Here is a 12381-nt window from a genome sequence, read left to right on the forward strand (position 1 = left end):
GGGTAATGGCTAACCAAACAAACTTTGGAGTGTCCATGCTGCAGGAGCTGATATGGTGTTCATGGAATGTGAATGGGCTCAATTCACCAGTTAAAAGGAGAAAAGTTCTTAACTATCTGAATCGCTCAAATTTTCACATCATATTTTTGTAGGAGACACACTGGCTAAAAGGTAACCACCCTTCTCTTCTGTGTAGGAAGTACATCATGTGTGCTGAGGCATCCTTTACCAAGAAACAGAGAGGGGTCGCCATTCTCATCAATAAGAACATCAATCATGAGGTATTAGATGTGATGGAGGACCCTTCTGGTAGAGTACTCTTGGTCAAAATTAACATTGAAGGTACGGTTTATGGATTAGCTAACATATATGCACCTGACACAAGATTTGACTCCGAACTCCTGGAAAACATAGCAGGGTGGAACACTTCTAATCTGATAGTGGGAGGTGATTTTAACAAGGCTCATGACCCAGTCCTGGACAGATCGAACCCTCAAAAACCACATCTGGCCACACATAAGGGAGGTATACAATTATTAATGGACCATCTGGGCTTGGTTGACGTCTGGCGGTTACAGCATCCAATCGTTAAAGACTATTCACACTACTCGCATGTTCATAATTCTCATGCGAGATTAGATTATTGGCTGGTGAGTTCATCAGTGTTACCCTCACTTATGTCCTCGAACATCCTAAACATTTATCTATCAGACCATGCACCAGTCACATTCAAATCCAGTTTGAGTGGGGCAGTAATTAGAAAGCGGAAATGGAGATTCCCATCGTATCTCTATCAGTCAGAGGACTTTAAGAAGTCTTTATAGACCTTTTGGGACACATACAAAATAGACAACCAGGAACATAGCGAGGACGTTCATCTATTCTGGGCGGCCTCTAAAGCAGTAGTAAGGGGGCAAATACTTGCATATGTTATCTACAGAAAGAAAGAGCTAATGAAGCGTACTCTGGAAGCCCAGAAACATTTAACCCAGACATACAAGGTGTTTAAACTTTCTAATACACCCGCGGCAAAACAAAAATTCCTAGAAGCCAAAGAGGCTGCAGACACGTTGGCTCACGAAGCAGCACTGAACAATATTGATTACTTGAAACACAAATACTTTAAATGGGGAAACAAACCGGGAAGACTTTTGGCTTCCATGACAAAACCATTCAAACAGGCCACTAGAACCCAAAAGATTAAAAAAAAAGGGACAGGACAATCGCATCCAGAGACGATGAGATAACAGAGGAGTTTAGGGCCTTTTTGGGTCACTTTACTCAGCTGAGACTGGAAATACTACTGATGGGGCTGGTTTTCTTCGGCCTGGGGTAACTCCACCCCTGTCTGAGGAAGAGAAAGCCATACTGGATGCACCCCTTGGTACGGCAGAGATTATGCAAAACTATTAACACCCTGAAGGTCACTAAAGCACCGAGACCTGACGGGTTTAGCAACGAGTATTATAAATTGTTAGGACCCACTGTAGGACCGCATCTATGTGCAGTTTTCAATGAAATAGTGAGGGCTAAGAAGCTTCCAGACGGTTTCAATGAAGCATGTATTAATGTCCTGCCCAAGCCGGGTAAAGATCCCTTACAAGTTGAAGGGTATAGGCCAATTTCTTTACTCGACTCAGACTTTAAAATCTTCACTAAAATATTAGCTAACAGATTACAACAAATTATCCCAGATTTGATATTGCTTTACCAGACTGGGTTCATTCATGGAAAGTCGATTACCTATAATATTAGGACGGCAATAGAAGCTATCTCATACAGCAGACAGCACCGACACACCAAGAACATCATTGTAGAATTAGATGCGGACAAGGCCTTAGATAGCCCCAGGAGACCCTATCTGTATGGCCTTCTTGATAGACGAAAATTTGGTCCCTGGTTTGGCGAGGCAATCCAAATGATTTACAAGGACCCAAGATCTTATCTGTCCATAAACAATGCGCCATCTCAATCTTTTAATATACAGAGGGGAACGCGTCAGGGACGCCCACTTTCACCGTTATTATTTAACCTGGCATTAGATCCACTTCTACGAACATTACAAAATTTGCCAGAGTTCCAGGGAGTGAAGGTCGGACATTCAATGATCAAAATGTTGCCCTTTGCAGATGATGTATTGCTATTTATAGCCAACCCTGCTCAAGTAATCACGGCAATAATGAATACACTAAACAGATTTGGGGAAATCTCAGGCTTTAAAGTTAACTACAACAAATCGGAGGAATTGGCGATATTTAAAACTGGTAAAATTAATGATGCCTCATTTCCATTTCAATGGTGTTCAGAGTCTATTAGGTACCTGGGCATCCAACTTCCAGCCAACCCGTCACTGATGTATAAATTAAACTATAGGCCTTGTATAGCCTCCTTGCTTCAGCTCTTGCAGTCATGGGACAGATTTAAACTATCTTTCTCAGGCCGGTGTCATCTCATAAAAATGATAGCGTTTCCTAAATTGATGTATCTCTTCCAATCTCTTCCATTGCAAACCAACTCTGATATAAAGATGCTAAATACGGGATTCAGGAAATTCATCTGGGGACGTGTGGGGTGTTCCAGGATAAACCTCTCTAAACATACCCTTCCCAAAAAGGATGGGGGAATTAATCTTCCAGATATTGGTAGATATAATCTTGCAGCAAACTTCAGATATGTCTTGGATTGGGTGCGAGGCTCATCCCATTTTGCCAATGTCCAACTGGAAGGACAGTTATACCCACACTTATCTTTGAGGACCTTGTTACACCTGAGAGGAGATGAGCTTCCAGGTGACATCACAGAGCATCCCACACTTTGGGCTACAATAAAAACATGGAGAAGGGTAAGAAAGATTTGCAGTGCTAGCTGCTATGTAACACCATTCCAGACATTTAGGGGGAACCCACACTTTCTAGAGGGTAGGCCCACAGTGGAGTATGAGATTCTGGCCACGCAAAAATGTCAGATGGCGGTGGATATGCTGGATTCCAGCTTTTCTTTACTAACTTTTGAGGAATCGAGACGCCGCTTTCCAGCATTCACGCACAAACCTTTCTTATTCCTTCAAGCTCATATAGCTTGGCACTAAAAAATATTGCTCAAGGAGAAGGAGTAGGGCCAAGTAGAAAATTGGACACTTTTATCCGTAATGCTAGGACGCAGGCCACCTCCACTAGCCAGATATACTCGCTGCTACGTCCTCACTGGAACTGGGAGGAGGAGAAGGCGGGCCCGGCGAAATGGAAAACAGAGTTCCCGGAATATGAGATAGCAGATATACTGGGAGCTACCCTGTCTCTAGTAAAATTAGTGCCATATGCTAGTTACACAGACATGGCTTTGCGTGTCTTTCATAGGGCGTACATATCACCTCTGGTTCGGTCCAAAATGTCATCTACAATATACACTTGCGCTAAATGTGGTCTGGAAAAAGCTACACTATACCATCAGTTTTGGGAATGCACGCAAATTTTAGAGCTGTGGAAACAAGTACATCTGAGAATTCAAAGCACATACAAGATTAAATTCCAGTTAAGCCCTCAATGGGCCATCTTTAATATCCTAGGGCAGACTCAGCAAAGTATCCCCAGGGGAACAAAGGCGGCACTCTCTATTTGGGCAGCGGCCACTAGGAAAAGCATTTTACACCAATGGATAAACTCGAATCCCCAAACTATGGCATTGGTTGACACAAAAATCAAATTTCTGTTTAAAATGGAGAGATCGTAGACACTGACAAACAAGGAAAAACGGACCAGGAAATTTTTTGAAACATGGAGTCCATACATCCAGACACTCCCCATAGACACTAAAAATAGTCTTAGATCACAATTTGAAAATACCTCATGGTACCTGCGGGAGGTCATTGGAGGGCACAACCCAATATCATAAAGATCTAGGTTTGGAGAGAGGACACGCAGAGGTGGGGTGGGGGGAGGTCGGGAGGGGGGTTGGGATTCGAGGAGATACATTATCTGTAATTTTGCAAGTTTAACATAATCAATGTATTGTATTATATGATTATTGATTATATGTTTTTATTAAAATTAATAAAAAGGTTAAAAAAAAAAGTCAAAAACGCATCAAAAACACATCCAAAAACGCATAAAAAAATTGTGCGCTTTTCAGATGCGTTTTTGAGCCCCAGGCTGCATTATTGCAACCACAGGCTGCATCTTTGTGGTCACCACATGCGCACACTGCAGTTTTGTCACAATAACTGCACCAAAACTGCAAACTTGTCCCAGAGTGCCTCCTTATTACCCCGATTGCCACTACCCGAGGGTAATCAGGAAGAGTCGGGTAAAGTCCCGCGACTGTCGCATCTAATGGATGCGGCAATTCCGGGTGGCTGCTGGCTGGCTCCCAATAACGTGGGTCTCACCAGACTTAGAATACCAGCCCTCAGCTGTGAGGCTTTATGAGAGACAGAGAGACAGAGACTGGGGCCGCCTCGGTGATGTCGGGTCAACTGGAAGTTGATGTGACATCACCGGATCTCAGAGGTCACGGAGCTCGGGGGTCAGGCGATAGGGATGAGTGGACAACAATAGCACCGCTCACAGGCACTATTGTCAGACAAGGTATTTGAGAGAAGCCTTGTTTTTGAACGTTATATCAATGGGACTAGTTAAGCCAAGTAGTCAATCACCCCTTTAAATACATTTCAGTAAGCAAATTCAGTACTTAAAAATACTAGAAATATATTTACTTACAATACTGGTAACTGGTTCCGTACTTCTTTCACCCACTGTGTGTGTATAGATTAGTGCATAGAGTAGTAATACGGATAGTATATACAGATTTAATAATAAATAGCATACAATTAGATAATATTTATTATTATTATTATTAATATACAGCTATGTAGACAGAATAATAACAGTTTGATGTTCTAGATGAGGCCAATTATCTGAAGGACATGAAAAGAGCACAGGACTTCCTGTCAATACAACACTCTGAAGCTCTGCTACAACCATGTAATACGTTGGTGCTCAGAAAAAATATCTATATATATATAATTGCCTTATTCTGTCTGTCTGTCTGTCTTGCTCCAAAATTGTGTCACCGTGACAGTGTCGTTAGAGTGACAACTGTCGGATTGGCCGCTGGGCTCAGCCTGGCCCCGCCCCGCCCCCCCCCCCACGGATTGGGCCCCCGCATGGATTAGCCGCTCGCCCCGGCCCTCCGCACGCATCGCCCGTTCCAGCGTACACCGGCTCCCGGTACACATGTGCAGGGAGCCGGCATACGCTGACGCCTCGCCCGCTCGCCCCCGCCACACGTTGGCACGCTCGGCCCCGCCCCCGGCGGACATAACCTTGCGATGCTGGGATCGTGACCGAGCCGGTGTACGCTGGTAACCATGATACACATCGCGTAACTATAGGAAGCGCTTCCCTTAGTTACCCGATGTGTATCATGGTTATCAGCGTACACCGGCTCCCGGTACACATGTGCAGGGAGCCGGCATACGCTGACGCCTCGCCCGCTCAGCCCCGCCCCTGGCACACGTTGCCACGCTCGGACTCGCCCCCGGCGGCCCCAGCATGGGGGATGGAGCACGATGGGGGGTGCGCAGCATGGGAGATTTAGCACGATGGGGGGTGCGCAGAATGGGGGGGATGGAGCACGATGGGGGGGTGCGCAGAATGGGGGGGGATGGAGCACGATGGGGGGTGCGCAGAATGGGGGGGGATGGAGCACGATGGGGGGTGCGCAGAATGGGGGGGGATGGAGCACGATGGGGGGTGCGCAGCATGGGGGGATGGAGCACGATGGGGGGTGCGCAGCATGGGGGATGGAGCACGATGGGGGGTGCGCAGCATGGGGGATGGAGCACGATGGGGGGTGCGCAGCATGGGGGATGGAGCACGATGGGGGGTGCGCAGCATGGCGGATGGAGCACGATGGGGGGTGCGCAGCATGGGGGATGGAGCACGATGGGGGGTGCGCAGCATGGCGGATGGAGCACGATGGGGGGTGCGCAGCATGGGGGATGGAGCACGATGGGGGGTGCACACCTCCCCCTAAAACACACACACACACACACACACCGCACAACACACCACACACACACACACACACTGGGAACCACAAACACCGCCCTACACAGACACCCACACACACACACAGAAAACGCCGCACACACACACACACACACACACAACACACAAACACCGCGGCATACATAAATATACGCACATACCGCGCAACACACACACTGCACAAAACATACCTCCCCCCAAAACACACACACGCACTCCACACCCACACAAACCGCGCAACACACACAGCACCACACACAGAACGCTACAGACACACAGCGCTCCACAAACAACGCAACACACATACAACACCGCTCTCACACCCCCCTCCCCCACCCAGAACATTTACAGCGCTCTACACAAACACTGGCAACTACACACAAGAACATCTATATAACAAAAATCATACATTAACTACACAATACGTAAATTCTAGAATACCCGATGCGTTAGAATCGAGCCACCTTCTAGTATAATATAATACTGAGATTTCTGGCACACATAGGAAAAAATATTTCAATATGATACTGAAGAATATTTTATTTTCATATTCTGCAAAAGGAGTCAACCAAAATGGCATTTTGGTTGACTCCTTTTGCAAAATATGAAAATAAAATATTCTTCAGTATCATATTGAAATATTTTTTCCTATGTGTGCCAGAAATCTCAGTATTATATTATACAGCTGCAACACTGGCTGCAGACAGTCACAGACAATAGGAATTGACCTGCTGATCTATTAGGGCACTGACAATAGGACTCTTGCTGCAGACAGTCACTGATGGGGGCACTAACAATAGAACTCTTGCTGCAGATCTCTGGGGGCTGCAGACAGTCACTGATGGGGGCACTAACAATAGAACTCTTGCTGCAGATCTCTGGGGGCTGCAGACAGTCACTGATGGGGGAACTAACAATAGGCCTCTTGCTGTAGATCTCGCTCCTGACCGGCTCTGAGGCCGGGGGATGGCACAATATAAGGAGCCCACATACAGGAAGTCAGAGCTCAATTACGCTTCGCTTCTAGTTATTTCTAATCTTTACTTTTCCCCACATTCAATTAGTTTCCAGAAAACACCAGTAACTTCAGGAGCAATGGCACAAAACATGTGCAGCACGTGTGTCCACCTACCTGTACTGGGCCCTCAGCATGGCTGCACTGAGACTGATGGTAGAGAGCACACGATAATACTCTGACATTCAAAGACTTCAAGCAGAGGACCTGCGGTGATGTCACTATCACGTGATCAGTCCCATGGTTGGGAGGAGTTATCAGTGCAAGATTGAAGTAGCACGGTACTACAGGCATCAGTTCAGTCCTCCGCCTGCAGTCAGGATTGTATATGTACAGGATAGGCTAGGATAGAGATATCAGAAGGAGGTCCTCCGCCTGCAGTCAGGATTGTATATGTACAGGGTAGGCTAGGATAGAGATATCAGAAGGAGGTCCTCCGCCTGCAGTCAGGATTGTATATGTACAGGCTAGGCTAGGATAGAGATATCAGAAGGAGGTCCTCCGCCTGCAGTCAGGATTGTATATATACAGTATAGGGCAGGCTAGGATAGAGATATCAGAAGGAGGTCCTCCGCCTGCAGTCAGGATTGTATATATACAGTATAGGGCAGGCTAGGATAGAGATATCAGAAGGAGGTCCTCCGCCTGCAGTCAGGATTGTATATGTACAGGATAGGCTAGGATAGAGATATCAGAAGGAGGTCCTCCGCCTGCAGTCAGGATTGTATATATACAGTATAGGGCAGGCTAGGATAGAGATATCAGAAGGAGGTCCTCCGCCTGCAGTCAGGATTGTATATGTACAGGATAGGCTAGGATAGAGATATCAGAAGGAGGTCCTCCGCCTGCAGTCAGGATTGTATATATACAGTATAGGGCAGGCTAGGATAGAGATATCAGAAGGAGGTCCTCCGCCTGCAGTCAGGATTGTATATGTACAGGCTAGGCTAGGATAGAGATATCAGAAGGAGGTCCTCCGCCTGTAGTCAGGATTGTATATGTACAGGGCAGGCTAGGATAGAGATATCAGAAGGAGGTCCTCCGCCTGCAGTCAGGATTGTATATGTACAGGCTAGGCTAGGATAGAGATATCAGAAGGAGGTCCTCCGCCTGTAGTCAGGATTGTATATATACAGGATAGGGCAGGCTAGGATAGAGATATCAGAAGGAGGTCCTCCGCCTGCAGTCAGGATTGTATATGTACAGGCTAGGCTAGGATAGAGATATCAGAAGGAGGTCCTCCGCCTGCAGTCAGGATTGTATATATACAGGATAGGGCAGGCTAGGATAGAGATATCAGAAGGAGGTCCTCCGCCTGCAGTCAGGATTGTATATGTACAGGCTAGGCTAGGATAGAGATATCAGAAGGAGGTCCTCCGCCTGCAGTCAGGATTGTATATGTACAGGATAGGCTAGGATAGAGATATCAGAAGGAGGTCCTCCGCCTGCAGTCAGGATTGTATATGTACAGGCTAGGCTAGGATAGAGATATCAGAAGGAGGTCCTCCGCCTGCAGTCAGGATTGTATATATACAGTATAGGGCAGGCTAGGATAGAGATATCAGAAGGAGGTCCTCCGCCTGCAGTCAGGATTGTATATATACAGTATAGGGCAGGCTAGGATAGAGATATCAGAAGGAGGTCCTCCGCCTGCAGTCAGGATTGTATATGTACAGGATAGGCTAGGATAGAGATATCAGAAGGAGGTCCTCCGCCTGCAGTCAGGATTGTATATATACAGTATAGGGCAGGCTAGGATAGAGATATCAGAAGGAGGTCCTCCGCCTGCAGTCAGGATTGTATATGTACAGGATAGGCTAGGATAGAGATATCAGAAGGAGGTCCTCCGCCTGCAGTCAGGATTGTATATATACAGTATAGGGCAGGCTAGGATAGAGATATCAGAAGGAGGTCCTCCGCCTGCAGTCAGGATTGTATATGTACAGGCTAGGCTAGGATAGAGATATCAGAAGGAGGTCCTCCGCCTGTAGTCAGGATTGTATATGTACAGGGCAGGCTAGGATAGAGATATCAGAAGGAGGTCCTCCGCCTGCAGTCAGGATTGTATATGTACAGGCTAGGCTAGGATAGAGATATCAGAAGGAGGTCCTCCGCCTGTAGTCAGGATTGTATATATACAGGATAGGGCAGGCTAGGATAGAGATATCAGAAGGAGGTCCTCCGCCTGCAGTCAGGATTGTATATGTACAGGCTAGGCTAGGATAGAGATATCAGAAGGAGGTCCTCCGCCTGCAGTCAGGATTGTATATATACAGGATAGGGCAGGCTAGGATAGAGATATCAGAAGGAGGTCCTCCGCCTGCAGTCAGGATTGTATATGTACAGGCTAGGCTAGGATAGAGATATCAGAAGGAGGTCCTCCGCCTGTAGTCAGGATTGTATATATACAGGATAGGGCAGGCTAGGATAGAGATATCAGAAGGAGGTCCTCCGCCTGTAGTCAGGATTGTATATATACAGGATAGGGCAGGCTAGGATAGAGATATCAGAAGGAGGTCCTCCGCCTGCAGTCAGGATTGTATATGTACAGGCTAGGCTAGGATAGAGATATCAGAAGGAGGTCCTCCGCCTGTAGTCAGGATTGTATATATACAGGATAGGGCAGGCTAGGATAGAGATATCAGAAGGAGGTCCTCCGCCTGCAGTCAGGATTGTATATGTACAGGGCAGGCTAGGATAGAGATATCAGAAGGAGGTCCTCCACCTGCAGTCAGGATTGTATATACAGTCAGGGCCAGAAATATTTGGACAGTGACACAAGTTTTGTTATTTTAGCTGTTTACAAAAACATGTTCAGAAATACAATTATATATATAATATGGGCTGAAAGTGCACACTCCCAGCTGCAATATGAGAGTTTTCACATCCAAATCGGAGAAAGGCTTTAGGAATCATAGCTCTGTAATGCATAGCCTCCTCTTTTTCAAGGGACCAAAAGTAATTGGACAAGGGACTATAAGGGCTGCAATTAACTCTGAAGGCGTCTCCCTCGTTAACCTGTAATCAATGAAGTAGTTAAAAGGTCTGGGGTTGATTACAGGTGTGTGGTTTTGCATTTGGAAGCTGTTGATGTGACCAGACAACATGCGGTCTAGGAACTCTCAATTGAGGTGAAGCAGAACATCCTGAGGCTGAAAAAAAGAAAAAATCCATCAGAGAGATAGCAGACATGCTTGGAGTAGCAAAATCAACAGTCGGGTACATTCTGAGAAAAAAGGAATTGACTGGTGAGCTTGGAAACTCAAAAAGGCCTGGGCTTCCACGGATGACAACAGGGGTGGATGATCGCCGCATACTTTCTTTGGTGAAGAAGAACCCGTTCACAACATCAACTGAAGTCCAGAACACTCTCAGTGAAGTAGGTGTATCTGTCTCTAAGTCAACAATAAAGAGAAGACTCCATGAAAGTAAATACAAAGGGTTCACATCTAGATGCAAACCATTCATCAATTCCAAAAATAGACAGGCCAGAGTTAAATTTGCTGAAAAACACCTCATGAAGCCAGCTCAGTTCTGGAAAAGTATTCTATGGACAGATGAGACAAAGATCAACCTGTACCAGAATGATGGGAAGAAAAAAGTTTGGAGAAGAAAGGGAACGGCACATGATCCAAGGCACACCACATCCTCTGTAAAACATGGTGGAGGCAACGTGATGTGATGGCATGGGCATGCATGGCTTTCAATGGCACTGGGTCACTTGTGTTTATTGATGACATAACAGCAGACAAGAGTAGCCGGATGACTTCTGAAGTGTACCGGGATATACTTTCAGCCCAGATTCAGCCAAATGCCGCAAAGTTGATCAGACGGCGCTTCATAGTACAGATGGACAATGACCCCAAGCATACAGCCAAAGCTACCCAGGAGTTCATGAGTGCAAAAAAGTGGAACATTCTGCAATGGCCAAGTCAACCACCAGATCTTAACCCAATTGAGCATGCATTTCACTTGCTCAAATCCAGACTTAAGACGGAAAGACCCACAAACAAGCAAGACCTGAAGGCTGCGGCTGTAAAGGCCTGGCAAAGCATTAAGAAGGAGGAAACCCAGCGTTTGGTGATGTCCATGGGTTCCAGACTTAAGGCAGTGATTGCCTCCAAAGGATTCGCAACAAAATATTGAAAATAAAAATATTTTGTTTGGGTTTGGTTTATTTGTCCAATTACTTTTGACCTCCTAAAATGTGGAGTGTTTGTAAAGAAATGTGTACAATTCCTACAATTTCTATCAGATATTTTTGTTCAAACCTTCAAATTAAACGTTACAATCTGCACTTGAATTCTGTTGTAGAGGTTTCATTTCAAATCCAATGTGGTGGCATGCAGAGCCCAACTCGCGAAAATTGTGTCACTGTCCAAATATTTCTGGACCTAACTGTACACAGTATAGGGCAGGCTAGGATAGAGATATCAGAAGGAGGTCGTCCGCCTGCAGTCAGGATTGTATATGTACAGGGTAGGCTAGGATAGAGATATCAGAAGGAGGTCCTCCGCCTGCAGTCAGGATTGTATATATTCAGTATAGGGCAGGCTAGGATAGAGATATCAGAAGGAGGTCGTCCGCCTGCAGTCAGGATTGTATATGTACAGGGTAGGCTAGGATAGAGATATCAGAAGGAGGTCCTCCGCCTGCAGTCAGGATTGTATATATTCAGTATAGGGCAGGCTAGGATAGAGATATCAGAAGGAGGTCGTCCGCCTGCAGTCAGGATTGTATATGTACAGGGTAGGCTAGGATAGAGATATCAGAAGGAGGTCCTCCGCCTGCAGTCAGGATTGTATATATTCAGTATAGGGCAGGCTAGGATAGAGATATCAGAAGGAGGTCCTCCGCCTGCAGTCAGGATTGTATATGTACAGGGTAGGCTAGGATAGAGATATCAGAAGGAGGTCCTCCGCCTGCAGTCAGGATTGTATATGTACAGGGTAGGCTAGGATAGAGATATCAGAAAGAGGTCCTCCACCTGCAGTCAGGATTGTATATATACAGTATAGGGCAGGCTAGGATAGAGATATCAGAAGGAGATCCTCCGCCTGCAGTCAGGATTGTATATATACAGTATAGGGCAGGCTAGGATAGAGATATCAGAAGGAGGTCCTCCGCCTGCAGTCAGGATTGTATATATTCAGTATAGGGCAGGCTAGGATAGAGATATCAGAAGGAGGTCCTCCGCCTGCAGTCAGGATTGTATATGTACAAGGTAGGCTAGGATAGAGATATCAGAAGGAGGTCCTCCACCTGCAGTCAGGATTGTATATGTACAGGGTAGGCTAGGATAGAGATATCAGAAGGAGA

The 12381-nt window shown here is 46.1% G+C and overlaps 1 protein-coding gene across 2 annotated transcripts in view; it reads right to left on the reverse strand.

Moving 5' to 3' along the window:
• The window catches only part of HIBCH (3-hydroxyisobutyryl-CoA hydrolase), a 787172-nt gene extending 779888 nt beyond the window's left edge, over positions 1–7284 (reverse strand). For both annotated transcript variants that reach the window (XM_075319035.1, XM_075319034.1), the window contains exon 1: positions 7180–7284. In XM_075319035.1, the coding sequence (XP_075175150.1) occupies positions 7180–7247 (68 nt within the window). In that variant the 5' untranslated portion in view covers positions 7248–7284. The remainder of the gene's footprint in view (positions 1–7179) is intronic.
• Between the last annotated feature and the right edge of the window lie 5097 nt (positions 7285–12381).

The sequence above is a fragment of the Anomaloglossus baeobatrachus genome, chromosome 7 (genome assembly GCF_048569485.1).
Source record: "Anomaloglossus baeobatrachus isolate aAnoBae1 chromosome 7, aAnoBae1.hap1, whole genome shotgun sequence".
Taxonomy (NCBI): Eukaryota; Metazoa; Chordata; class Amphibia; order Anura; family Aromobatidae; genus Anomaloglossus; species Anomaloglossus baeobatrachus.